At 43.6% G+C, this 27,566-nt stretch overlaps 1 protein-coding gene and 1 pseudogene across 1 annotated transcript; both read right to left on the reverse strand.

Annotated features, from left to right (window-relative positions):
- Window positions 1-11,157: 11,157 nt before the first annotated feature.
- Window positions 11,158-11,307, reverse strand: LOC122482194 (annotated as a pseudogene).
- Window positions 11,308-11,753: 446 nt separating this feature from the next.
- On the reverse strand, window positions 11,754-25,076 carry FUCA1 (alpha-L-fucosidase 1). The gene is made up of 8 exons (XM_043578575.1): window positions 24,632-25,076; window positions 22,618-22,752; window positions 20,360-20,497; window positions 18,339-18,444; window positions 15,642-15,842; window positions 13,976-14,166; window positions 12,736-12,835; window positions 11,754-12,513 (listed from the first exon to the last, which is right to left on the reverse strand). Exons 1-8 carry the CDS (start codon window positions 25,003-25,005, stop codon window positions 12,373-12,375), a joined length of 1,386 nt encoding a protein of 461 aa, XP_043434510.1. The 5' UTR covers window positions 25,006-25,076; the 3' UTR covers window positions 11,754-12,372.
- Window positions 25,077-27,566: the final 2,490 nt, after the last annotated feature.

Here is a 27,566-nt window from a genome sequence, read left to right on the forward strand (position 1 = left end):
CGGCTCAGGTCATGATCTCACAGTTCGTGGGTTCGAGCCCCACATCAGGCTCTGTGCTGACCTCTTGCTCAGAGCCTGGAGCCTGCTTCAGATTCTATGTTTCCTTCTCTCTCTGTCCCTCCCCCGCTCACGCTTTGTCTCACTCTGTTTCTCAAAAATAAAGAAATGTAAAAAAAATTTTTTTTCAAATAAAATAGAATGGCTATAATCAAAAATACAGAAAAAAAAAAGACAGATAATAGCAAGTGTTGATGAGGACAGGAAGAAACTGGAGCTTTCGTAGATGGCCCGTGGGAATGCAGAATGGTACAAAGCACCCTGGAAAAGTTTGTCTGTTCCTCTAAAAGCTAAACACAGAATTACTATATGATCCAGCAATTCCACTCCTAGTTACGCATCCAAAATGAATGAAACACAGGAAGTCAAAGAGATAACTTGCATGTCAATGTTCATAGCAGCATATTCACTGTAGTCAAAAGGTCTAAGCAATCCAAATGTCCATCAATTGGTGAATGGATAAAAAGAATGTGGTATACACATACAGTGGGACATTTTCCAACCTTAAAAAGGAATGAAGTTTTGATATAGGCTGTACTATGAATAAACCTTGAAATACTATGCCAAGTGAAATAAGCCAGTAACCGAAGACAAATATGATTCTACTTGTATGAAGTATCTAGGAAATTCACAGAGACTGAAAGGAGAATAGAGATAACCAGGGACTGGGGGCACCTGAGTGGCTCAGTCAGTTGACTTTCAGACTCTATTTTGGCTCAGGTCATGATCTCACAGTTTGTAGCATCGGGCCCCCCCTTGGGCTCTGCGCTGACAGCGAGAAGCCTGCTTGGAATTCTCTCTCTCTCTTCCTCTCTCTCTGCCCCTCTCCTATTTATGGCCCCCCCCCCCTCTCAAATAAGTAAACATTAAAAAAAAAAAAACAAAACCAGGGGCTGGAGGAGTGGGGATGAGAGGGATGGGGACTTATTGCTTCAAGGTTTCAGAGTTTCTGTTTGGAATAATAAAAATCTTAGAAATAGTAGTTGCACAACACTGAGGAAGTACTAAAAGTCACTGAGAATTATACGCTTAAAAATGGTTGACGGAATACTACGTGGCAATGAGAAAGAACGAAATATGGCCCTTTGTAGCAACGTGGATGGAACTGGAGAGTATTATGGTCACTGAAATAAGTCATACAGACAAAGACAGATACCATATGTTTTCACTCTTATGTGGATCCTGAGAAACTTAACAGAAGATTGTGGGGGAGGGAAGAACAAAAAAAGGTTAGAGAGGGAGGAAGCCAAAACATAGGAGACCCTTAAAAACTGAGAACAAACTGAGGGTTGATGGGGGGTGGGAGGGAGGGGAGGGTGGGTGATGGGTATTGAGGAGGGCACCTGTTGGGATGAGCACTGGGTGTTGTATGGAAACCAATTTGAAAATAAATTTCATATTAAAAAAATGGTTGAAATGATGAATTTTATGTTATATATATATATTCATAATAAAAAAAAGTTAAAAAAAGAGTTACCATATGAACCAACAATTCCACTCTAGGTATATATGCAAGAGAAATAAAAACATATGTCCAGGGCGCCTGGGTGGCTCAGTCGGTTAAGCGTCCAACTTCGGCTCAGGTCATGATCTCACAGCTTGTGAGTTCGAGCCCCGCGTCGGGCTCTGTGCTGACAGCTCAGAGCCTGGAGCCTGCTTCAGATTCTGTGTCTCCCTCTCTCTCCGCCCCTCTCCTCCTCACATTCTGTCTCTCTCTCTCTCTCTCTCTCTCAAAAATAAACATTAAAAAATTTTTCTTTAAAAACCATATGTCCATTAAAAAAAGTTGTGCATAACTGTACGAAGCAGCCTATTCATAATTAGCCAAAAAGTGAAAGTAACCCAAATGCCCATTAAGTGATAAATAGATAAACAAATGTGGGGGAGGGGCACGAAGACAACAGAGTATTATTCAGCCATAAAAAGAAAGTTCTGATATGTGTTATAACATGGGTCAACCCTGAAAAAACTAGGCTAAGTGAAAGAAGCCAGACCCAAAAGACCACATATTGTATGGTTTCATTTATACGAGGTACCTAGAATAGGTCAATTCATAGAGAGAAAGTAGGTTAGTGGTTACCTAGGGCTGGGAGAGTACTGAAGGGATATGGGAGTGCCAACTTTTAAAAGGTATGGAGAGGTGGGGTGCCTGGGTGGCTCAGTCGGTTGAGCGTCCGACTTCAGCTCAGGTCATGATCTCACTGTCCATGAGTTCCAGCCCTGCATCGGGCTCTGTGCTGACAGCTCAGAGCCTGGAGCCTGCTTCGAATTCTGTGTCTCCCTCTCTCTCTGCTCCTCCCCTGCTCACACTCTGTCTCTCTCTCTCAAAAATAAATAAACATTATAAAAAAAAAAAAAAAAGGTATGGAGGTGTGCCTGAGTGTTAGGTCATGATCTCACAGTTTGTGAGTTTGAGCCCTGCTTGGGGCTCTGTGCTGACAGCTCGGAGCCTGGAGCCTGCTTTGGATTCTGTGTCTCCTCTCTCTGCCCCTCCCCCACTTGTGCTCTGTCTCTCTCTACCAACAATACATAAATGTAAAAAAGAATTTTTGTAAAGGTATGGAGTTTCTTTTGGGGGTGATAAAAATGTTCTAAAATGGATTGTAGTGATGTTTGGACAACTCTAGCCCCCACAAGTATAGTATCTTGGGCCTGGTCAAGGTCTTCTCATCTGCAACCCATGTCCCCAGAGGGGCCACTGTGGCGGGGTTGTCTACCTTTGGAAAATTCTCAGCCCATTAACAGACTATGAGAGTCACTTTTGTCAGTTTCCTAAGGTAACTACAGTGAAAATATAATTTGTCAGCTTAGGATTTGCTGGCAGATGAGAGGACGTGGCCTGCCAAAGTCCTCAGCTGAAGAGTCCAGAAACTTAGGCTTCAATTTCGTAAGAGATCCAATCAAGTCTTGCCTACAAACTATCCCGCCCTGGGCTGGTAATTCCAACATGCAATTACTTGAGACATTTGAGTTGATGCAAGGTGTTTGATTTGCTTGTCTCCGTTGAGAAAGATCCTGGGACACACCTTGAGCCAACATTTTGTAAGGGGTTCCATCTTTGTCCCAGCAGCAAACCATCCTGGACCTGTGACCCTCCACATGAGCAGGGAGGCTGAAAGGATATGACAGACCTCTGACCTCCGTTTCGTAAGAAGTTGGATCTACTTATTTCCATCATAACCGTCATCTGGAATCAAATCCAAAACAGCATGGATTTACTCCAGACATTTGAAAAAATTTTAAACATTTATTAATTTTTGAGAGGGGGGAGGGTCAGAGAGAGAGGGAGAAACAGAATCCAAAGCAGGTTCCAGGCTCTGAGCTGTCGGCACAGAGCCTCATGCAGGGCTCGAACTCATGAACCGTGAGATCATGACCTAAGCCGAAATCAGATGCTTAACCAACTGAGCCACCCAGGTGCTCCATACTCCAGACATTTGATGCAATATTTAAGACTTAAGAGTTAGGGACAACTCAATCTTGTAAGAAGTTGGACCTGCCGGTTTTCATAGCAGCCATTCTCCAATAATGACCAACAGCGATGATTTACTCCAGACATTGGATGACATCTTAGAGTTGGGACCACACTTTGGGATTACATTTTTAAGGAGCTGAATCTACTCTTCTTCTTGAGAACCATCCTGGAAGCACTCCAGTTTGGCATCTTCTGAAAGACTGAAGAGCTGAGGACACACCTGGGGTGTGTAAGATTTTGCCAGGAGCTGGGTCTGTAAGTGAACTCAGCCAGCAGGATTTACTGGGGACCTTTCATACCGTCTGGGAGGCCTTCAGATGCAGGCCACATTGTCTGCCACATCTCCTTCCAGTGGGATGAGGGGTTAGGGCCGTGGGAGTGGCAATTGTTGAGTCTCCGGCACAACTTTTTCTCATTTTGTTTTAGGTATCTTGTATCTTTCATTGTTACAGAAGAAGGAAGTTTTTCATTGTTTTCTAGTTTCTGGACCGTAGAAATGCAACTGATTTTTATCTACGGATCCAACAACCTGCTAACATATCAGGTTACTCCTAAGAATTCATTTGTATATTCTTTGAGGTTTTGTATGTGGACAATCACACAATCTGAGAACAGCGACAGCTTGGTTTCTTCCTTGCGAATTCTGATGTCCCTTATTTCTTTTACCTGTTTTACTGCATGGGTTAGGACCTCCCAAATAGCACTTAGCACAGTGATACTGGGCACCCCAGCTCACTCCTGCTTTAAAAGGCTTGCTTCTCAACACCCCCTTTTAGGTATAATGTTTGCTGTAAACTGTTAGCGTATGCCCACTTCTGGTCCTGCTTTTCACATAGGTTTGTTGTTGTTGTTACTCTGAATTACAAATGTGGTGTATCAGGGGTGGTACCCGGCTGGCTCAGTTGGCAGAGCATGCAACTCTTGATCCCAGGGTCATGAGTTCAAGCTCAATGTTGGGTGTGGAGCCTACTTAAAAAAACTACAAAAAAACAAAAAACAAATGTGACTTATCAAAAAATATTTCTGAAACTATTGAGATCATCTAGCTTTACTCTGTTAATGTGTTGAATTCACTGGCATTTTTTTCTGATATTAAAGGCAACCTTAAATTCCTGCTATACAACCAATTTCAACAAGTGTTGTCATACTTTTATGACTGTTACCTGGATTCAGTTTGTGATATTTTGCTTAGGATTTTTTGCATCTTTGGGGGTGAATGGGTGGCTCAGTCGGTTGAGTGTCTGACTCTTGATTTTGGCTCAGGTCATCATCTCATGGTTGATGTGAATGAGCCCCAAGTCGGGCTCTGCAATGGCGGGGCAGAGCCTGATTGGGATTCTCTCTCTCCTTCTCTCTCTGCCTCTCCCTGCCCCCACATGCTCTCTCTCTCTCTCTCTCTCTCTCTCTCTCTCTCAAAATAAATAAACTTAAAAAATTTTTTTAGAAAGAATTTTTGGGGGGTGTCTGGGTGGTTCAGCTGGTTAAGCGTCTGATTTCTGCTCAGGTCATGATCTCACAGCTTGGTCAGTGCAGAGCCTGCTCGGTTCCTGTCTCCCTCTCTCTCTGCCTCTCCCCAGCTCATGCTTTCTGTCTCAAAAATAAAAGCATAAAAAAATTTAAAAAAAGATTTTTTTGGATCTTTATTTATGAGTGGATAGAGCTATCCTAATATTTTACTATTTTCCTCTAATTATGGTGTCAAAATTATGGTAGTGTTATGAATGGCACGAGGTGTGTTCCCTGTTTCCATTGTCTGAAAAACAGAAAGACTTCCAACCTCTTTGGAAGTTTTGCGTGACTCAACTGTAAAACCACCTGGGTCTGGTGTTTTCTTTACGGGAGGATCGTGCAGTACTGATTCGGTTTCTTTAAATGTTAGAGGACTTTCAAGGTTTCTATTTCTCCTTAAGTCATTTGGCTTAGTGCTTTTTTTCAAGGAATGTTTTCATTTTATTTGTTTCAAATTTTATTGGTACAAAATCATCCATCTTATTCTCTTTAAAATATTTAAATTTTGGGGGGCACCTGGGTGGCTTAGTCAGTTAAATGTCTGACTTCGGCTCAGGTCATGATCTCACGGTTTGTGAGTTCAAGCCCCGCGTCCGGCTCTGTGCTGACAGCTCAGAGCCTGGAGCCTGTTTCAGATTCTGTGTCTCCCTCTCTGACCCTCCCCTGTTCATGCTCTGTCTCTCTGTCTCAAAAATAAATAAACATTAAAATTAAATTTCTTATTTTTTTATTTTTAAGAGAAAGAGAGCAAGGGGAGGGGCAGAGAGAGAGAGAGAGAGGATAGAGGGAATCCCAAGCAGGCTCCATGCTGTCAGCACAGAGCCCAACTTGGGGCTCGATCTCACAAACCCTGAGATCATGACTGGAGCTGAAATCAAGAGTCGTACACTTAATGACCGAGCCACCCAGGCACCCCTATTCTCTTTTTAATCTTGCTGTGTAGTGTGTTTTCATTCCTAAGATTGTTTATTTGTGCCTTTTCTTTTCTTTTTTCTGTTTATTGTTAGTATTTCAAAGAATAAACTATTGGCCCTATTGATCATTATTGTATTCTGCTTCTTGAGTTTCTGCTTTTATTTTTAAATTTTTTTAAAAATTTTTTTACTGTTTATTTTTTTTATTTTTGAGACAGAGACAGAGCATGAACAGGGGAGGGGCAGAGAGAGAGAGGAGACACAGAATCTGAAACGGGCTCCAGGCTCTGAGCTGTCAGCACAGAGCCCGACACGGGGCTCGAACCCACAGACCGTGAGATCATGACCTGAGCCGAAGTCAGACGCTTAACCGACTGAGCCACCCAGGCGCCCCGAGTTTCTGCTTTCAATTTCATCACTTAAATATTATTTTCTTTGAGTTGGTACTCCGTTTCCACCCCCCAACCCTGCTTCCTGATTTTTTTACAATGATATTCCATAACTTATTAAATCTCAGCCTTTCATTTTTCCCAATATAAATTTAAGGCTATACATTTCCTTTAAGTACACTTTTCCATTTTTTCCCATTTTTTATTGTGGTAAAATACATATAACATACGATTTATCATCTTAATCATTTTTCAGTGTACAGTTCAGTGGTATGAAATATTCATAATGTACAACCATCACTGTCATCCATCACCATAACTGATTTCATCTTGTAAAACTGAAATTCTACAGCCGGTACCCACCACTCTACTTTATGTCTCTGTGATTTGAACTGTGCTAAGTATCTCAGAGAAGTGGAATCTTCTTGTGACTGGCTGATTTCATTTAATGTTCTCAAGGGTTATCCATGTTGTATCATATTGCAGAATTTCCTTCCTTTTTTTAAAAAAATTTTTATTAATGTTTTATACTTATTTTTGAGACAGAGAGAGACAGAGCATGAGCAGGGAAGGGGCAGAGAGAGAGGGAGACACAGAATCGGAAGCAGGCTCCAGGCTCTGAGCCATCAGCACAGAGCCCGATGCGGGGCTCGAACTCACAGACTGTGAGATCATGACCTGAGCCGAAGTCGGATGCTCAACTGACTGAGCCACCCAGGCGCCCCAGAATTTCCTTCCTTTTTGACATTGAGTAACATATATGTGGCTAAGCAAACTGTGCAATATACAGGTGAAATAAATTGAAAAGCAAACACGTATGTAAGTATATTTCAGTTTGCTTATCCATTCATCTGTCAACAGACACTTGGGTTACTTCCATGTTTCGATGATTGTGAACAATGCTGGTATCAACATAGGTGTACAAATACTCTTTTTGAGACTCTGTTTTCAGTTCTTTGGGGTATACACCCCAAAGTGGAATTGCTGGACCATATGGTAAGTCTACGTCTAATTTTTTTCAGGAAGTGCTACATTGTTTTTCACAAAAGTTGCACCATTTTACATTCCCACCAGCAATGCACAAGGGTTCCAATTTCTCCTCATCCTTGCCAACACTTATTTTCTGGTTTGTCTTTTTGTTTTTTGATAAAGCTATTCTGATGGTTGTAAAGTGGCGTCTCGGGGTTTTGATTTCTACTTCCCTAGTGATTAGTGATTCTGATCATCTTTTTATTCTTAATGTCCATTTGTATATTTTCTTTGGAAAAATATATGTTGAAGTCTTTTTCCATTTTTAAATTGGGCTGTCCTTCGTTAGTTGAGTTTTAGGAGTCTACTACTTTATATTCTGGATTTTAATCAGAATATTAAATAAAATCAATATTTTATTAATATTAAAAATAATATTAAATATTTAATATTATCAGATATATTATTTGCAAATATTTTCTCCCATTCTGAGGTATGCATTCTTTTTTTTTTTATTTTTTTTAAATGTTCATTTATTTTTGAGACAGAGAGAGACAGAGCATAAACGGGGGAGGGTCAGAGAGAGAGAGAGATACACACAGAATCGGAAACAGGCTCCAGGCTCTGAGCTGTCAGCACAGAGCCCGACACGGGGCTTGAACTCACAAACCGCGAGATCATGACCTGAGCCGAAGTTGGATGCTTAACCGACTGAGCCACCCAGGCGCCCCGCATTCTTTTTTTTTTTTTTTTTTAACTGAGGTTTGCTCTATAAATCCTGTTGATGGTGCCTTTGGATGCACAAATTTTAAAAATTTTCATTAAGTCCATTTGTCTATTTCTTTTTGTTTTCTGTGCCTTTGGTGTACCCACAAAATCACTACCAAATCCAGTATCATGAACTCTTGTCCTATGTCATCTGTCTTCCAAGAGTTTTATTGTTTTTGGGCCTTACGTGTAGGTATTTGATCCATTTTGAGTTAACTTTGTATGATATCAGATAAGGGTCTAACTTCATTCTTTTGTACATAGATATCTAGTTTTCCCAGCACCATTTGTCGAAAAGACTGTTTTTTTCCCCCAGTGAATGTCTTGGCACCGTTTTCAAAAATAATTTGACCACATGTGCAAGGATTTGAGTTTCTCTATTCTAATCCATTTATCTACTTTATGTCTGCTTTATGCCAGTACCATGCTGTTTGGTTACTTAGTAACTAACAGTGTGTGTGTGTGTGTGTGTGTGTGTGTGTAATCTTCAGGGTTTTCTAATATCAGATTATATCATCTGCAAACAGAGTATTTTACTTATTCCTTTTTAATTTGGATACCTTTTATTTCTTTTTCTTGACTAGCTGCTCTGGCTAGGACTTCCAAATAGAAGTGGTAAACGCAGGAATCCATGTCTTGTGCGCGGTCCTAGAGGAAAAGCTTTCAGTCTTTCACCATTATGATGTTTGGTATAGGTTTTTTATATGGCTTTTATTATGTCGAGGTAGTTTGCTTTTAGTCCTAGTTTCTCGAGTGTATTTTTCACAAAAAAGTGTTGGATTTTGTCAAATGCTTTCATCAGTTGAGATGATGTTTTTTCCCCTTCACTTTGTTAATGTGGTGTATTATAATGATTGATTTCTGTATCTTGAACCATCCTTGCATTCCATGAATAAATTCCACTTGGTGATGGTGTGTGATACTTTGAATATTTTACTGATTTGGGTTTGCTAGTATTTTGTTGAAGAGTTTTGCATCAATGATCATAGGGATATTGGTCTGTAGTCTTCTGGTAGTGTCTTTGTCTGGGTATGATATGAGTTTAATGCTGGTCTCGCAGAGTAAGTTAGGAAGTTTTCTCTCTTTAATTTTTTGGAAAAGTTAGTTCTTTAAACGGTAGAATTTGTCAAGAAGCTATTGGGTCCAGGGATTTTCTTTGACAGGAGATTTTAAAACTATTGATTCAATCTCCTTACTAGTTATAAGTCTATTCAGGTTTTCTATTTCTTTGTGATGCAGTCTTGGTAGGTTTTGTTTTTAGGAAATTTCCCACTTCATCTAGGTTATCCAGTTTGTTGGAGTACAACTGCTCATTAGTTTTCTCTTATAGTCCTTTTTATTTCTATAGAATTAGTACTAATGTCCCCATTTTCATTTTTATTTTAGTAATTTGAATCTTTTTTCATCATAGCTACGGGCTTGTCATTTTGCTGATCTTTTCAAAAAATGAACTTTAAAAAAAGGTTTTTTTAGAGAGAGACAGCTCACATGCAAGTAGGAGAGGGGGGCGGAGAGAGAAAATCTTTTTTTTTTTAATTAAAAAAAATTTTTTTTCAATATATGTTTATTGTCAAATTGGTTTCCATACAACACCCAGTGCTCATCCCAAAAGATGCCCTCCTCAATACCCATCACCCACCCTCCCCTCCCTCCCACCCCCCATCAACCCTCAGTTTTTAAGAGTCTCTTATGCTTTGGCTCAGAGAGAGAAAATCTTAAGCAGGCTCCACACTCAGTGCAGAGCCTGACACAGGGCTCAATCCCATAACCCTGGGATCATGACCTGAGGTGAAATCAAGAGTTGGATGCTCAACTGACTGAGCCACCCAAGCGCCCTGAAAAAACAATTGTTTCATTTATCTTCTCTATTGTTTTTGGTTCTCTATTCTGTTGATCTCTGCTCTAACATATGGTCTTTTCTTCAATCTTTGTTCTTTCAGTTCCTCAGGCTCAATAATTTCCATTGTCCTGTCTTCAAGTGCGGTATCCTTTCTTCTGCTTAGTCAAATCTGCCTTTGAATCCCTCTGGTGAATTTCTCATTTTAGTTATTGTACTTTTCAGCTCCAGAATTTTGTGCGTGTGTGGTTTCTTACGTTATCTAGCTATCTATTGACATGTGTTTCATTCATACATCATTTTCTCGAATTTCTCCCACAGCTTCCTTTAGTTTTTTGAGTGTCTTTAAGGCAGCTGTTTTAAGGTCTAATTTATCTGCCATCAGGTCTTTTACAGAGACTTTTTTTTTAAGTTTCTGTTGATTCACTTTTTTCTTTTGAAGGGACATGTTTCCCTGTCTCTTTGCATGCCTGGTGATTTGTTTAAAACTGGACGTTGGAATCTAATAATGTCATTAACTCTGGAAATTAGTTACTACCCTCCTGGGTTTGCTGGGGTTTTGTTGTTATTGTTTTTGTATTTTGATTATTGTAGGCTGTTTCTATGCTGAGGATAATCCAGAGGTATAAACTTAAGGTCTCCTCAGGTCTTTTCTGAGCCTTTCCCTGGGCATGCACGGCCACTTTCTAATTTTCCTCATACATGCAGTTGCTTTTGAATATCCTAGTTTTTAATGTCTGGCTCTCCAAATGGGTAATATTTGAATGGGAGAGGGGAGGGCACTAGCCCTTTAAATCCACTGGAAGTCACTTTAGCCCGAGGAGGAGGGGCTTGCAACACTGGGGGAGGCACAACAATGGCTGCCCACCTCTGCGACCAGAAGCAGCCATCAGAGATCCAAGCTCAAATCCCAGGTATTTGGAGGGCAGGGTCCTTTTTGCCCTCTTGGGCTCCCATGAGCTGTGTGCAAGTTGTTCTAGGAACACATTCATAGCTGCCTGTTCCGTGGCTGGGGGTGGGGGATAGGCAGCTAAGTTGACCAACATTAACCACAATTTACCATCCAAATCTTCCTCTGGAAGTTGGAGCCTTGGTAGACTCCACAGTTCTACAAAAGTTGCATCAAATTCTGCCAGTGCAATTGTTGTCCAGGTCTGGAGATAGATTCCTGGTGCCTCCTCTCTGCCATCTTCCCAGCATCCTCTCTAAAGACTTCATTCCATCTCACAAGGTTCAGTACATAGTGTTCTCAATATTATTCTAAGCATTTTCTCATTCCCTGTATGGTGCCTTCTTTGATCAGTGAGTTATTTTAAAGTATGTTTTAATTAGCAATAATCATGCCTCGGATAAACCTCATTGGCTATGATACTGCCACTGTGCAAAGCTATTTTAAAGTATGTTTTAAAATTTCCAAACCTATAGGCTTTTTTCCTCCAGGTTTTTATTTTTTTATGGTCCTTTAATTACGTTGCAGGCATCTGTATGATAGTGCTCTTTTGGTATTTATATTTATAAATATTCCGTGTGCTTGAGAAAACAAAGATTCCTTAAACGTCGTGTTAAGATGTCTAAATATATCTACCAAATAAAAAAGAAATGGAAAATCTGATTAGATCTATAATTAAAGGGGGGTGGGGGCTGAACTGGTAGCCAACTCAAAAGAAGCAGTATTAGAGAAGCAAAAAAACCAAGGAATTATGTTCTCTGTTCTGCATTAAGGAGACTTGGCGAGTCTTTTTTTTTTTTTTCTTTTTACAGAAATATAAAGCTTTTTATAAGCAGTCCATATAGAAACTGGGAGAAGAAGACTACAACATGCTTTTTGGTAGAAATGATTTGACATAAAAATTTATTCATTTGATCGTATTTTCAAAAGCAAGGCAGAATCACATTCATTTCCTTCATAATATCTCTGGAAACAAACTGGACTTCTGAGTCCCTAGTTTGCTTTGGAAACTTTCAAAGAGCTGACCACCAGCAGCCTAGCAAGCCTCTTCTTTCCCTTCCAGGCTCTCCACCTCTTGGAAGGGTGGGGATGACAAATGACACTAGGTAAACAGCATGTGGTTGAGCTTGCTAAACCTTTTTCGCCTCCTTCCAGAGGCAATAGGGTGACTGGCTTATTCTTTACCTGAAGTCACTGAGTAAGGAAACAGGTTTCGAACACAGAGAATGGAGGGGCGTTTCCAGGGTAGAGAATTTCCCGAGTTAGGAAGAGAAGGGTGAACTCAGAGCTTGACCGATTAGTTCCTTCTGCTCAGAGAGAGACATGCTAGCCATGGATCTCAGATCGCTGATCCACAGAGACATCAGTACAGACACTCAGTTCCTTTGATTAAAATGTGTTGGAAAATCCAGCTCCAAGTAGAGAAGTAGTTTATTACAACGATGGTGCTATAAGAGGAAAATCAAAACAGCAAAGAGAAGACAGTTCTGCCTGAGCTCCAGTGGTCACTCCACTCCTACCAGCTTTATAGTCCAACCAAAGTCAACTGGGAGAGTAAGGAGTGGTAACTGGGGCAGATAAATGAGTAGACCTCCTTCTGGATCTGCAGACCATTTCAGATCTTTTTGGACCCCCAGCATCGTTATCTGCAGAAAGTAAAAGGGAATGATCACACATCAGTGCACTGAGTACAGAATACGGCTTGAACATGATGGGACACAGCCACACCGGGCCAGGGCAAGGCAGACAGTCTAAAAGGGGAATCAAAACGGGGGAAAAACTGGGGCCAAAGGGAAGAAACAGAGATGACCTCCCATTCCTTTAAAAAAAGTTACCTCTCAGAAAGGACAGACTGAGAGGCTCCTTACCTGTGTAGTCGAGGTAGTTATGGGGGATCCGAGGCTTAAGACTCCATTTTCTGGCCACTGCAGGAAAATGGCATACACAGTTGTTTCCCTTGAGGTATACCTGGGAAAAAAGAAACACCGTTGTCAGAAATACCTGGCTTGTGACCCTGACACATAACCTTATACATCTCCCTTTCAGTTATCTACCAACTCCAAGACCTTGAGTCTGTCACTGCTGCTAGGAAGTGATGCTTACTTGGATACCAGGTCTGCAGGAAGGAAAGAAAACAGCCTTGGAAGGCTCTTTTTGGTGATCTCTTCCATTTTCCTGCTCTACTGGGCTAGAAATTTTCTTTAAAAAATTTTAACACTTATACTAGTTATTTCACATTGAAGCCACTTCCCTTATTATTCAAATCTTTTTTCAACCCCAAATCCGTGGGAGAACAGCAGAGGATCTAACAAGGGCAAGATGTACAATAAAGACGCATTTGTTCTGAGAGTTCACCAGGCTTAGAGAAGAGGACGAAAATCACTAAATAGAAATTCACTCGAAACGGAAGGATGAACGGGTTTCCCCTGATCCAAAGACCTATGTGCTATGGTGTAACACCTGCAGATACCTTTCACTGAGCACTTTGTATACGCTGGGCATGCTCTCGGGCGCTTTACCTAAGTTATCGCACTTAACCATCACAACGACTCCGGGAAGTTAAGTATCTGTGCCCTGCTTCGCACTTGAAAAACACAGGCCCCGGGTCAAATAACTAGATTCGAAATTCCAAGTTTCGATCACAACTTCTCCACTAGTTAGCTTTGTGGTCCTAGGGTTAGGAACTGTATAGAACTGCCCTGGGTCCCCTTCTCACTTGCAACATGGGGATGATAACAGTGTCCGCTTGGTGGGGCTACTGAAGGGATTACGTGAATGGGAAGAATTTGGATTGGAGCCTAACACACTGTAGGTGCTGTGCAAGTATTGGCTATTACTATTTTTAGAGATAGGGTAACAAGGTCAAGTATGTTAACAGATGCCTCGTGGCTCCTTCCTCCACGAAGCCCACCACCCCTCTCACGAGTCAAAGATATCCTGGTGGCTTCAGACATAAATTGGGGTACAAATTTAACGGCAAAAGAACGGCTCCGGGTTTCCTCAATCAAGATGGCTTCCAGCCTGGCTGCTAACACTGCGGACCCGAGGAGACGCCAGTTTGGGACGGGCCGCCGTCCTGCTCCCGCCCGCAACGAAGGACAAGCTCACCACACAGACGTCATGTTCTTCTCCAGTTGCTTCCTCCACGGTTTAGAGGAATAGATGGCCTCCCCATTGATGCTCAGCCACTTCCCAACAGCAAGAAGCCTTTCTTGGAAGATGGGAACTATCAGCCCGTCTTTAGTTGGTCCAATGTTGAGAAGGTAGTTGCCTCCCAAGCTCACTGTCTGAACCAGTTCCTGGAGAGAGCAGAACAGTGAAACCATAGCTACGAGTGCCAAGCCCAGCATGATGCTGAGAACACATAGGTATTTTTTTTATTAAAAAAAAAAAATTTTTTTTTTAACGTTTATTTATTTTTGAGACAGAGCGAGCATGAACGGGGGAGGGTCAGAGAGAGAGGGAGACACAGAATCTGAAACACATAGGTATTACGAAAAAGAATCTCCTTTGGTGAATAGCCTTTACCCTTTTGAAAATGCCATATATTTTTTGTCATTATGAAAGCAGGACGGGCCTATATGAGAAAACTGAAAAAATCCTGCCACAGAGTGGAGAAATAGATTAACTTGAATTCCAGGAAGTGATCATGGGTGCTTCCGTGTCAGCCTGCACTTCCCACGGTGTGGCACGCACTGGGAAGGTCATGTGTCAGAAGAGGAAAGGGTAAGCAGGGAAGGGGAGGACAAAACACTTTGCTGTGATGTAATCCCATGGAGCCACATAGAGAGAATATGGGGATAAGACAAGAGAGATTTTGAGGGGGGTGCTAGGGGCACTTTGGGGACATGGACGAGATCTGCAGAATTAGGGACGCTCTGTATGAAATGGGCTATGTAGCCTGGGTGGCTCAGTCGGTTAAGTGTCCGTCTGCCTTTGGCTCAGGTCGCGATCTTATAGTTTGTGGGTTCGAGCCCCGCGTCGGGCTCTGTGCTGACAGCTCGGAGCCTGGAGCCTGCTTGGGATTCTATGTCTCCCTCTCTCTCTGCCCCTCCCCCACTCGTGCTCTCTCTCCCTCTCTCAAAAATAAATAAATAAACATTAAAAAAAAAAAAAAGAAATGGGTTACATAAATGTATATGCTGCCTCTCTGGGAAAAGATGCTGTAAAGAAATATATTCTTCAAGGCTTCTGGAGTGGGGTGTGTGTGTGTGTGTGTGTGTGTGTGTGTGTGTATTTACTATGACCTCAAACAGGTGCACTTCAAGGAGGCCCAGAAAAATTATGGTTACACTCATAAAATTTTAAAAAGGAGAATTTGTTACAGTATCCCAAAGACACTACACCACCAACTTTTGATACTCCCTTCTGGTCTTTTTCCAATGCAGTGGAAATAGATTTTATATAGCTGTGGTAATTCATAACTTATTTTTTCACGCAATCCCCAGGCACTGACCCAATATTACATTCATAAACTTTTTAATAGTCAAGGAAAATCCCCAAATCTACTTAAATATCCCCTTATGGCTGCCAGAAATGAACACAACCCACATGTCCAACTGCAGATAATCCTGGGAAGAACATCTCTGTATGTAAAACCTTCTTCTGTAATTACAATGATTTCCTTAGGACAGGTTTCTGTGGGTATGTTCAACGACCCCAGTGGGTCGATAGGTCGACCTGCACTTCCATCCCAGAATGCTCCCACCACTCTTAGTTAGAAAGCTAGTTGGAGATAGTAGTTAACAAACACCTAACTCGTAAGCGTTCTTACCGAAATGATTTCACACTCAGTTGCGACGTCAGATAGCACCATGTTGCGACGATAGCCCCAGGAGACCTTGTCTATGGAGCTACACATTTCCCACTTGTGAGTTGGCAAGCTCTCTGGCTTGAATTTATCCTGACAGTTGTAGTATCCTCCATGGTGACAGGAACAGTTCTGACCCCATCGGTCATTTACCACTACCTTGTCCTAAAGGAAGAAAGAATACTGGGTCACCAGAGGTAAAACCACCTAGCTTCCTTATGTAATGCTGTTTGGTAAATTAAGCATGTATCTGGACAGAAGGAACAGACTTGGTCTACAACAGTGGTTCTCATTTGGGGGCTGTTTTACTCTGGAGACTTTTGGCAAAGTCTAGAGACATTTTTGGTTGCCACAGTTGGGGTGGTGCTATTGTTATCTATGGGTAGAGGCCAGGGATGCTGTTAAATGTCTCACAACAAAACATCCAGCCCCAAATGTCTACAGTGCTAGGCTGAGAAACCCTGCTAGGCCCATAGGTGACGTCAGAGCTGGGAGAGCCTGTTTTAAAGACCACCTGGTAAACCACTTCTTCTATAAAGGAGGAATGGAGAGAAGCCTTGCCCAAGGTCACATCCCTGGGCAGAGTTTCAGGAAGCTGGGATTGTGAAGCTGGTAGGTGAACCCAGCCCAAGATGCTTTCCACCATATAGCCCTGACTTCCTTTTCCTAGGTAAAGAAAAGTCAGCAAATATTCTTTTCCTTCCTTCAAATCTTTGCTGAACTCTGAGAAATTACGCAGATTATCTCAATGTTAATGATTAATACTACCATTATGCTCGTGCTGGCATATCTAAGGTGAATAAAACAGTTTTTGTCCTTCGAGATCCAGCAGAGACTGGCTGAGGAGACAGACGTGTGGACAATATGACAGCACAGCAGAGTTAATCACCTAACTTAAAGGGAAACACTAATCCGGGAGTGTTTCTTAATTCTGGCAAAGAATATGAATTGTCAGGAGCCAGATTTAGTTAACATTTAACTAATACTTATTAGGTGCCTAACTGGCTAAGTACTGTTCTTGGGGTTGGGGATGTAGCAATGAATAGACCCAAAACCTTGCCCTCAGAAAGCTGACCCTTTAGTGAGAGAGAGTTAAGAAACAAGGCAAGTGACATCTGAAAAATGTTAAGCCAGGTAGTGCTAAGGGAAAAAGCCAGCAGGGAGACAGGGGCATGCTGCAGTTTCAGACAGGGGGACTAGGAAGGCTGCACGAACCAGATGAGCTCTGGGGGAAGACTGGAGGAAGCACAGGAGGGAGCCATGTGGGAATTACGGACAGAAGGAACAGTAAGGAAAAGGGACTTCTCCTAAAAGCACTTTCCCAAGATGAGCATAGCTCCGAAATAACCCTCCTTCCTAACGCACGAGAAAGCATAGAACAAGAGCGTGCAGAACAGCACCTGCAGCGTCCCACCCGAGGGTGCACATCGGAGCCGGTCCAGGGTGAGCACCTTGGGGAAAGCCTGTTTTAAGCTGTGCCCCCGAGTCCCTCCACACTTGGCAAATCCCAGAAAACCACTCTTAATTTCTAGTTGTCACATCGGTTTTTCCCTTTTTACTTCCTGAATTTAGTAACAGTTACCCAATAAGCTCCTTAGGAGGTTTATGAATCTACCAAGATAGCTCAGTACAACCTGGTGCCATACTTGGGTTTTTCTTGAAAATCCACAACAAATCCAGAATATGCAGAATTGTCAAATTTTTGTGCGGTGAAGACCCAGGCTTCTGTGACTTTGTAAGCGTACGGAAATACAAACCAGAAATGGGCAGCTATACAGTGTCATAGTGCTGAGTATGTAGCAGGGGGGAGGAGGAGGGGGAGGGGAAGGAGGCAAAGTTCCGTCAAGAATTTGGATAGAAGGGAAAGGAAATTTCCTCGAGAGTTAAACCACATGACCAACACAGATTAGGTACAGTCATAAATATGTACATCTCATTCCCATCATTTAATTTTTACGTTTTGTCTATTAATTTGGGGGGGAGGGCTGGTGTTTTGTTTTTGTTTTTTTTTTTCATTTATAATGTTCATGTGCTTAATAGTATATTTTACTTTCTCTAAGTCTCTGGGATTTCTACATACTGCTTCTATTATACTCCTTAAATTTAACAAGATATAAACCTCTGTTGTCAAAGTCAAGAATCAAAGGTGGCCTTTTGGGATGAGCACTGGGTGTTGTATGGAAACCAATTTGACAATAAATTTCATATATTAAAAAAAAAAAAAAAAAAGAATCAAAGGTGGCTCAGTCCATTGAGCGTCCAACTTCAGCTCAGGTCATGATCTCACGATCTGTGAGTTCGAGCCCCGCGTCGGGCTCTGTGCTGACAGCTCAGGGCCTGGAGCCTGCTTCGGATTCTGTCTCCCTCTCTCTCTGCTCCTCTCCCATTCATGCTCTGTCTCTCAAGAACAAGTAAATATTAAAAAAAAAAAAAAAAATTAAATCAAGAATTAAAGAAGAAAAAGAAAAGCTTATACTCTAAGGAAGGGGGGAAAAGGAGAAACCCTTACTATCCATGAAGTCCCCTGGTCCCTACCACCTCCAAATTGCTATTAGTATTTATTATTGTTGCTGTTGTCACTGTTATTACTCCAGATCTTGGCTCCTTACTCTTTCTTTTCTCATAACAGACAAATAAGAGAGAAGTCATACAATCACATGCCTTGACTGGGCTATCATTGTAGAGCCAAGAAAGAAACTCTGTAGAGTTCCAGTAAGTATCAGGACATTCCCACTCTCCATCAGACCAAATCAAGTCAGGTTCATACCTGAAAGATACACAATTAGGAAAGTTTATCATCTGAATCTGTTCGCAGTAAGGTCTTACGGATCTATTTTGCAACAAATATAAAAATTTCTCCCGTTTTGAAAGTACCAAAAAATTACATGGTGCAGAGAATGTGGAAAACTAAAGAGACAAAAACAACAGCTGTTAACTGTTATGGTTCCTCATATAACCGCTGTTTAATACACAATATTTTGGTACATTCCCTCCTAATCTTTTTTCAATGTCTTCCGAAAAAAGAGTCGTAATCAGTATATATACAATTTGATTTCCTTCCAGCAACTGCTTCTGATCAAGAGTGGTGCTCCAGAACTGTAGGATTAAGGTGTCTGCTTTTAGGATGTATTAAGCGCTTCGGGGCACCTGGGTGGCTCAGTCGGTTAAGCGTCTGACTTCAGCTCAGGTCATGATCTCCTGGTCTGTGAGTTCTAGTCCCGCATCAGGCTCTGTGCTGACAGCTCAGAGCCTGGAGCCCGCTTCGGATTCTGTGTCTCCCTCTCTCTCTGCCCCTCCCCCACTCACACGGTCTCTCAAAAATGACTGTTAAAAAAAAAAAAAGCTTCAACTATTCCACCAAATGCACTGTTTTTGGACAACTGCCATAGCTTCAACTATGAAGGATCTTCTGAGTCCACTTGAGCCACAGCTGCACCTTTCACATATTGACACTCTGAGCTCTATGCGGCGTGAGCACACGCACCTATGAGGTAAGCACGATTATTCCCATTTAGAGAGCAAGAACCTGATGCTCAGCAGGGCAGTGTGTTTTAGGTGGCAAAGCCTGTAAGTAATAGGAGCTGAAACTCATGTGCAAATTTACCCGATCCTGACCCTGTGCTGTGCTCTGTAAGCAGGACAGCAAGTGGACTTCAGGAAAAAGATTGCCTGTCTGAGGCAAGATATAACGCAGGTGGCCTGTGTGGTACCGTGTATGAGAAACTGTACTAGGCACTTTATACTCATCATTACCTCATTAGTTTTCACAACAGCCCTGCAGTGTCTATTAACCTCCTTTCTCAGGTAAAGAAACTGAGATCTAGACAGACTAAGGAGTTTGTTCAAGGCCATACAGCCAGCAAGAAAAAGAACCGGGTTTCAGATCCAGTTCTGTCGGGACTCCGAACCTCTGCGGGTCTCTTACAACCGTACTATTTCCTTAGGGAAGGCATCTGGACGCAAGGAGTTTTGTTTTTGTTTTGGTCTAAAATGAGAGTCCGGGCAGAGATGGCTGCCGCTAGAGTCTTAAAGGTTCACCATCCTCCACGAGGTGGCACGCCCAGGTGCGAGAAGGGCTAACTAGAAATAAAACATGGTGAAGACTAGTGATGAACCCCAATGCGAAAGTGATCGCTTTAATGATAATAATGATAACGCCACCCTTTTTCTGTACAGGCCAGGTGACAGATACTTCTCACATATCGTTCTGAGCCCTATGTAAAAGGCATTATTTCCCTACTTTACACGGTGAGAATCTGAGGCTCAGAAGGGTACTCATTTAAGGCTTGTAACAAGAGCCAGGGTTCAAACGCAAATCTGCCGGATGCCAAATCCTACGCAGGGTTCTTTGGGCCTTGCTGCCCCTCTGCAAGGTCCCGACAGAGAAAACTACATGAAAAGAGGGACTGAAGTTTTGACTTAACCACCATCCTTGGTTTTGTTCATTTTAACCTATAAAGACAATTATGACCACATTATGGGAGTTTTGAGAAGGAGAGGAGGAAAAAAATATATTCTGTCTTAATACAAACCACCATTCTTATTTTGATGTCTTGTAGATTTTTTTCCATAGTCCTTCCTTTCCCCTTCCCCCCAACTTAACAGTATTCTATAGGAAGCTCTAATTTCACTGGTAAAAGTCGTAAGACCAAAAAGAATTTTTTTTTTTTTTTTTTTTTTACCTGTAAACAAGGTCGTACAGTTCTGGCATTGTTTTTGCATGGACAAAATGCTGTGTTTTGAAGCCATTTTTCTTATCAAGTTGGTAGAGTGGGTGGAACCATTCTAACAGTGAGTGATAGAGTCCATAACGCATGTTCCTGAAAAAGAAAAACAGAACAGTACCTGTCCAGTAAGCAAAGAAAAAAATAACTTAGTTTAAGAAAAATCAGTGACAGCATGTTACATCTCAGTGAAACTCACCCGTAAGGGTATGCAGGGCAGTGGGATCCCAAACCATTTCCTTAAATTATGTCTTATCATTAACTTAAACAAGATGATTGGGTTTTTGATAATACACATGACTACTTTTTATACATAACTATCTTAACACCAAATGTTATTTAAACCATATTTTATCTATGTCCATTATCTCAGTAATGACACATAGTTCTTTTTTATGAACTGTTTTTCGGGGCGCCTGGGTGGCTCAGTCGGTTAAGCAGCCGACTTCGGCTCAGGTCATGATCTCGCGGTCCGTGAGTTCGAGCCCGGCGTCGGGTTCTGTGCTGACAGCTCAGAGCCTGGAGCCTGTTTCAGATTCTGTGTCTCCCTCTCTCTGACCCTCCCCTGTTCATGCTCTGTCTCTCTCTGTCTCAAAAACAAATAAACATTAAAAAAAAACATTAAAAAAAAAAAAAGAACTGTTTTTCTCTGTCAGTCATAAGAAAGAATACATATTGTAAAGATACTGGGAAATAGAAAAAAATATAAAGAATATCCAAAATCTTATCTCTCAGAAGTGATCATTAGTAACATTTTCTATTTAGTTGAAATTTATGAATACAGGTTTATTGTTTCATTTACCTAAGATTTACTAATAGTTCTTAACATTGAAATGTTAAGAATTCTTAGCCAAAATGAAAAAGGGTCAAAGTGACCTATTTTTGTACACAATAAAACTTGTTTTGAGTTCTAAGTGGTGAGTGTCACAGAAATGCTACACTCAGTAAGAAGTAAGGATAACATTGCAACCACACAGATAAGGCAGAAAGCATTAGAGTTAAGTGTTTCATCATAGACCTGGGGCCTAACCAGGTACAAAGAAGGTAAAAATCGAGGATGGTAAAATCCAGATCTCATCGACATCTCAGAGTTTTACAGCAGGACTGTGAGCCAAGCACAGCATTGGGAGACTGAATATTGAACAGGTGACCAGAGTCAGTAAATGCTTTCTTTATGGCCACATAGCATTTTAGACTTTGTGGGCCTCACGGTCTCTATCACAACTCTGAAGTTGCAGCCTGAAGCAGCCCCAGACATAACCTATAAATGAGTGGACGTAACTGTGTTCCAATCAAACTTTATTTATACAAACAGGCAGCTGGCCTATCCCTGAAACAGGGCAGCAAGTTTACCAAATCACAAAAGAGCGGGATTGGGCAGGGGACAAATACTACTTTTCCTCTCCACAGGCAAACATACCTAGAATTGTAGGGCACAAAACCAGGATAATGGGGTTCAAAGCCCACTTCTACCATTTCCTAGCTCTTTGATCTTGGGAAGTTACTTTTTTTTTTTTTTTTAATGTTTAACGTTTATTTGAGAGAGAGAGAGAGAGCGAGCGAGCGCACCAGCAGAGAGAAGGAGAGAAAATCCCAAGTAGGCTCCGAGCTCTCGGCACAGAGCCTGATGTTGGGGGGGGCTCCATCCCAGGAACAGTGAGAGCATGACCTGAGCCGAAAATCGAGAGTCCGATGCTTAACTGACTGAGCCCCCCAGGCGCCCCTTGGGAAAGTTACTTCTTATTAAGTCGATAAACATTAGGAAGCATTAATTAGAATCAACCAAGCGGCTCCTTACCTCACTTTTGGGCTGCTCTAACTGCCCTTTTCAGTTCCCTCTGGATCTACCATTCATCCAAACTTTCTCCGAATGCCTGCAAAGCTGTATGTTGACAGCTAAGGGGGACACAAAAAGGACAGACCCAGTCCTTCATCAGCCACTAGAAAAGGCCTTGGGTTGCAAGGCCTTCCAGAAAGAATCCTTCACAGAGTGCAAATGAGGCATTGTGGGCTACTCTGGGTATCCTTCACCTAAACAAGGCCATGACCTTCTCTCACGGTATCGTGAAAAGTTCAGGCATGAAAAGTGCTGGGCATCAGAGCCCGCTAATTCAGAGGCCAGGCTACTCGCTGAACGTAAACTTAGACGACCCGTAAGATCGGAGAGAAATGGTGCATCAAAAGACATGAGAGAGTAACCATCTGTAGATACCTACCTCTTCTGAACAGCTTTTCCCAACTCACCAACCAAATCGCGATGGGGACCCACATCCTTGGAGTTCCAGTTCCAAGACACAGGACTTGGCCAGTTTGTGAAGCCTTCGTGATGCTTTGTTGTCAGGACTACGTATCTGTGGACATCAAAACTACATGAGCAAAGGAAGCAGGCGGCGGGCCACAAGCGTGAACTTACCCAGCATGCCTGAGGGTTTTAAAAATGGTCCGGAGAACTTGATTACAGAAACCGTACTTGCATGGGTAACTGCATTAGCGACACCCAGGGAGCTGCTGCAGTCACAAACCCCCATGGGGAGTTTTAGGAATGGAAGCAAACTTAAGGAGGACAATTCTTTAGTCCCCAGCCAAGGAGGACGCCCAGAGGGAAGGGAGGAGTAGATAAGGGAAAAGAAGTGCACCTCAGCTCTCCGGTTCTGGAAACAGCAGATGATAGAAAAGTAAAGGCAAAGGTCACCTGGATTGCCTCTCACTTACAGAGGTGACAAAAGACCAAAAGAACTGGGGAGAAAAACGTCGAAATAACAACCAAATCACTCAACATCTCATTTGCTTTAATGGCAGAAAAACAGAGGAAGCCTGCGCGTGATAATTTAATCACTGGCTGTAGCAGGGAGCTCTAAGACTTGAAAGGCCAGATAGATAGTACTTCAGCCTTTGTGGCCCCCACTCCTCCCCGTAGCATATCCTTTTTCTTTTTTAAACCCTTTAAAATGTAAAAACCATTCTCATCTCATGGAACTTATAGAAACAGGCGGAGGGGACCCATCTCTCGGGCCACAGTATGCAGACCCCTGGTGTGGTGGAAAGAACCTTCGCCTTGGAGTCATGAGATTTGGATGCAGGACATTAGTTCCCTTCCTCTGTCTGGGCTAGTCACCTGGGCTACAACATAAGGGGTCTGGACAAAGGATGTCTCCCAGATTTTAATTTTTTTGCCATTTGTAACGTATGGATCTCTAAGGCTCCCATTAGACAGTGACCACCACCTCCATTTGGTCAAGCCTTATGTTCCCACATATTTATTGGCAAACACTAGTAAGAGTCAGCTGTAATTTTTTTTTTTTTAGGACAAAAGAACTTATCCTAGAGAAACTAAAACCCAGAAAATGACTGAGAAGACAAGGTAAGGGTGGAAGGCCACTCTAAGCCAGGAGCCCAGAAACCTCCCTGCCTCCATTCTTACCCTCTTCCAACCTGCTTCCCTCCCGGCCGCCAAGCTGATTCTTCCAGAAGCTGAAGGGAACCGTCCCCTCACTTCACACCTGACTTCACACACTGCCCTCATGGATTGGTCCTTCAGGATCGGCCCCAGCCTTTAACAGCCTCTCCCTTCCCCATTTCAGCATGCCACACTCTCAGTTCTCTGCACCGACCACACTCAAGCTCCAACAGTTATCAAAACAGTTCAGACATTTCTTGAGCACATTCTGTGTGCAGGGCACTGAGAAGAGCAGGTGAGTGAGAACTGGTACTGTTGTCCAAATGGACTGCACACCAGAACTCCCCTCCCCTCCCTCTTCCCCTGGGAGATATTCAGGCTGAAACGAACTAAATACACCCCTTTCCATCACCATGGAAGGAGGCTGCAGGGAGGTAACAAAACTCCAGACCACTGGATTAAAATTGTGGAATCCTGATTGTCTTGTTGACCTGGAAGGACATTAAGTATCAGAGCTCAATCGTCTCGATCAACAGGTGTAGACAAGGGGGCTTTCCAGCCCACCACCTCCCTGAAAGCTTTATTTTCTTCGAACCCCCCAGCAGACGCGCCTTCTCCTGATCAGGAGTGCTACATTCAGTTCTGCATCCTTCAGGAGGCAAATCACAGGCTCCGGGGGGACCTTAAGTCAGCCGGGCAGCCGTGCGACCCGGGGACAGCGGCCTCGCCTCCCACCCCCACCCCCCCCGCCCCGCCCCTACTCCGTTCCCACCTGCCCAACGTCAGCCCGAGCCGGGAACGCGAGCTCCGCCGGTCCCCGCGGCGACACTCACTTGGCCCCGGCCGCCTGGAAGAGATCGGCCCAGCTGTCCGGGTTGAAGAAGCGCGCGGTGAATTGCGGCCCGAAGTCGGCGTAGCTGAAGCCGGGCGGGTAGTTGTCCCTCATGAACTGCTCGTACTGCGGCAGCCCCTCGCCCTTCCAGTGCCACCAGAACCACTCGCTGCCCCAGGCCGGCACCGAGAACACGCCCCAGTGCACGAACACCCCGAACTTGGCCTTGTCGAACCACTCCGGCAGCGGCCGGGAGTCCAGACTCTGCCAGTCCGGGGTATAACGGGGCTGAGGCCGGAACCCGCGCACGTATGCGGCTCGGAGCAGCACCAGCAGCAGCAGCACCAGCCCGGCGCCCACCGCCCGCGACTTCATCTCGGAGAACCGAGTGGCGGACTCCGAGCCTCCTCTCCGCTTCTTAACGCGCAGGTGCGGGCCGCCCGGTTCCGCCTACTCTAACTAATGATTGGCTCGGAGGGGAAAAGGGGCGTGTCAACCTAGGCGGCTTGGCGACTGTGTTCCTCTCCGCCGCGGCTTTTCCTGCAGCGCCCTCTGGCGCTCAAAAGGGGAAAAACGCAAAGGGTCGTTGACCGTGATCCCTGAGGGATGAGGAAGTCACAGCTGGGTTAAATCGTGGGGGTGAGGAAGGCCTGGCGAGTGCTGAGAGCTGGGACTAGTGCATTTTGTCATTGGGAGCCATAGAGGACTTTTCGAACGTTAGTAGAGAAGAGCCAGGCTGGAGGCAGGAATACCAGATGGAAGGGCATAGTGACGGCCCAGGCAGAAATGCGGGCTAGAGGGATGGTGGAGGCATTGCCAGGGAAGAAGAGGGGGAAGAGTGGGCACCGAGAGAGGAAGAGCCTCTGTGGTCACTGTGCCCGTCTAATATTTACTGAACTTGCTTTGGGCATGCTGAGGCAATTCAAAGAGTGTAATATCTAATTGGAAAAATGAGACCCTAGAGAACAAACCGAGGGTGGCTGGAGGGGCTGTGGGTGGGGGGGATGGGCTAAACGGTCAAGGGGCATTGAGGAAGACATTTGTTGGGATGAGCACTGGGTGTTATACATAGGGGATGAGTCACTGGAATCTACCCCTGAAATCATTATTGCTCTATATGCTAACTAACTTGGATGTAAATTAAAAATAAACAAATGAAACAAAACCAAACAAAAAAACAAGACCCGGGCACAGGCCGCCACTATGGAACGTTTTTAGAAGAGCAGAGTGAGCAAATTGAGAGCCCCAGGCCCAAGGAGTGCCTGTGTCAACTTTGTCTCTCAGGGATGTCACCAGCTCCTCTACCCTTTTACACGCTGTGTGCTCAAACAGGTGAGGCCATCAGGTGGGGGAAGCCCAATGACCCCATGTGGCACAGCCAGTCCCCACGTATCAGTGAGAGAGCTGAGGCACATCAGAGTTTGAAGGGACTTTGGAGATCCTGGACACTATCCGCTTCCCTACTTATGGAGGAGGAAACTGAGAGCCAGAGAGGGGATTGGAGTTGCCCTCGGATCACGAGGCTAGTTTGAGCCGGAGGTGGGACCAGAATCCAGGTCTCCAGATGTGGAATCTGTGCCTCTCCTCTACAGGCTGCATCTTTCTGGGAGGGGTTGGAGCCTATGTTGACAAAACCAAGCACTTCCTCATTCAAGGACTGATAAGGAAATACAGTGGTGTTGCTGATTGAACGGCTAGTTTATCTTCTGTGTTTCTTTCTCTGCAAGATTATGTTAACATAGTGCCCAGAACAGTAAGCATGGACCACCTCGAAAAACCTAACCCAACCCATTTGCACACATCTTCTAGTGATCAGAGTGAGTAATGGGCTCTGACGTTATGGAACTTATCTTGGGGAAGGTAAAATGGAACACTGTGACCTTCACGTCTCCTTATTCTCCTCACCAAAATGTAAATCTGCAGGGACAGGTAGGTGAGAGGCATGATGACGGTGTGGATAAAACCGGAAGTTGGGAGACCAGCATTTTTGGCACTGGGTATCACCTTGTTGGCTCTTCCTGGGCAAGTCTCGTCCACTGTCTAGGTCCGTTCCCTCATCTAAATAATAAGGAGAGTTCTCAGTGAAATCCACGGACCGCTTTCCCCACTTGCTCTCCTCCTCCATAAACTCGAGTTCTTTACTTAGAGCAGAAATTGAGTGTGAATGTGAAAAGAGAGAGGTAGGAAGTGTGGACGTGCAAATGATTTTTAAACTCCAGTTTCATTTGTTAAACAATAAATATTTGCTGAGTGTCAATTTATGCCAGGCACTTGGGGCATTTTCTTTGCTAAAATGAGAGCAGACCCCACGAATGATTAAAGAAAGGCATGCCCAAACCTTAAGGAATCACAAGTTCACCTTAAAAAAATCATGCCAGGATGCCTGGATGGTTCAGTCGGTTAAGCATCTGACTTCAGCTCAGGTCATGAGCTCACAGTTCGTGAGTTCGAGCCCCACCTTGGGCTCTGTGCTGCTGGCTCAGAGCCTGGAGCCTGCTTTGGATTCTTCCCCCCCCCCTCTCTCTCTCTCTCTCACTCTCTCTGCCCCTCCCCCACTCGTGCTCTGTCTCTCTCTCTCTCAAAAATAAATAAACATTTTTTAAAAATTAAAAAAAAATCATTCCATGTCTTTGCCTTACAAAAAGATAGGCATCTGGGTTAAAAGAAAGTTTGATTTTCCAAAATGGTTTTCAGGAGCAGTTTAGTTCCACAAGTATTGACCAGCCCTCTTAAGACTCTATGCTGGGTTGTCAGGGAGCACTGGGGACCAGGAGGTGAACGTGTAGCTCATCTCATGGGGGGAGACTAGCCAGTGACTGCCATTTAACACAGCCCATTATATCTGGGCTGTAACAGAGGGGTAGGATTTGTCCTTGGGGGTTGTACTGAAATGAATAATGGTCACCCCCAAACTTCATGTACACTCGGAACCAGTG

This window comes from Prionailurus bengalensis, chromosome C1 (assembly GCF_016509475.1).
Source record: "Prionailurus bengalensis isolate Pbe53 chromosome C1, Fcat_Pben_1.1_paternal_pri, whole genome shotgun sequence".
NCBI lineage: Eukaryota > Metazoa > Chordata > Mammalia > Carnivora > Felidae > Prionailurus > Prionailurus bengalensis.

Coding starts and splice junctions, on each gene's coding strand:
- FUCA1 (XM_043578575.1), bottom strand. CDS start 25,005: ATGAAGTCGCGGGCGGTGGGCGCCGGGCTGGTGCTGCTGCTGCTGGTG. Junction 14,167..15,641: donor CTGAGTGTGAAATCATTTCG/GTAAGAACGCTT, acceptor TGCTCTCTCCAG/GAACTGGTTCAGACAGTGAG. Junction 12,514..12,735: donor TAACTACCTCGACTACACAG/GTAAGGAGCCTC, acceptor TACTTTCTGCAG/ATAACGATGCTGGGGGTCCA.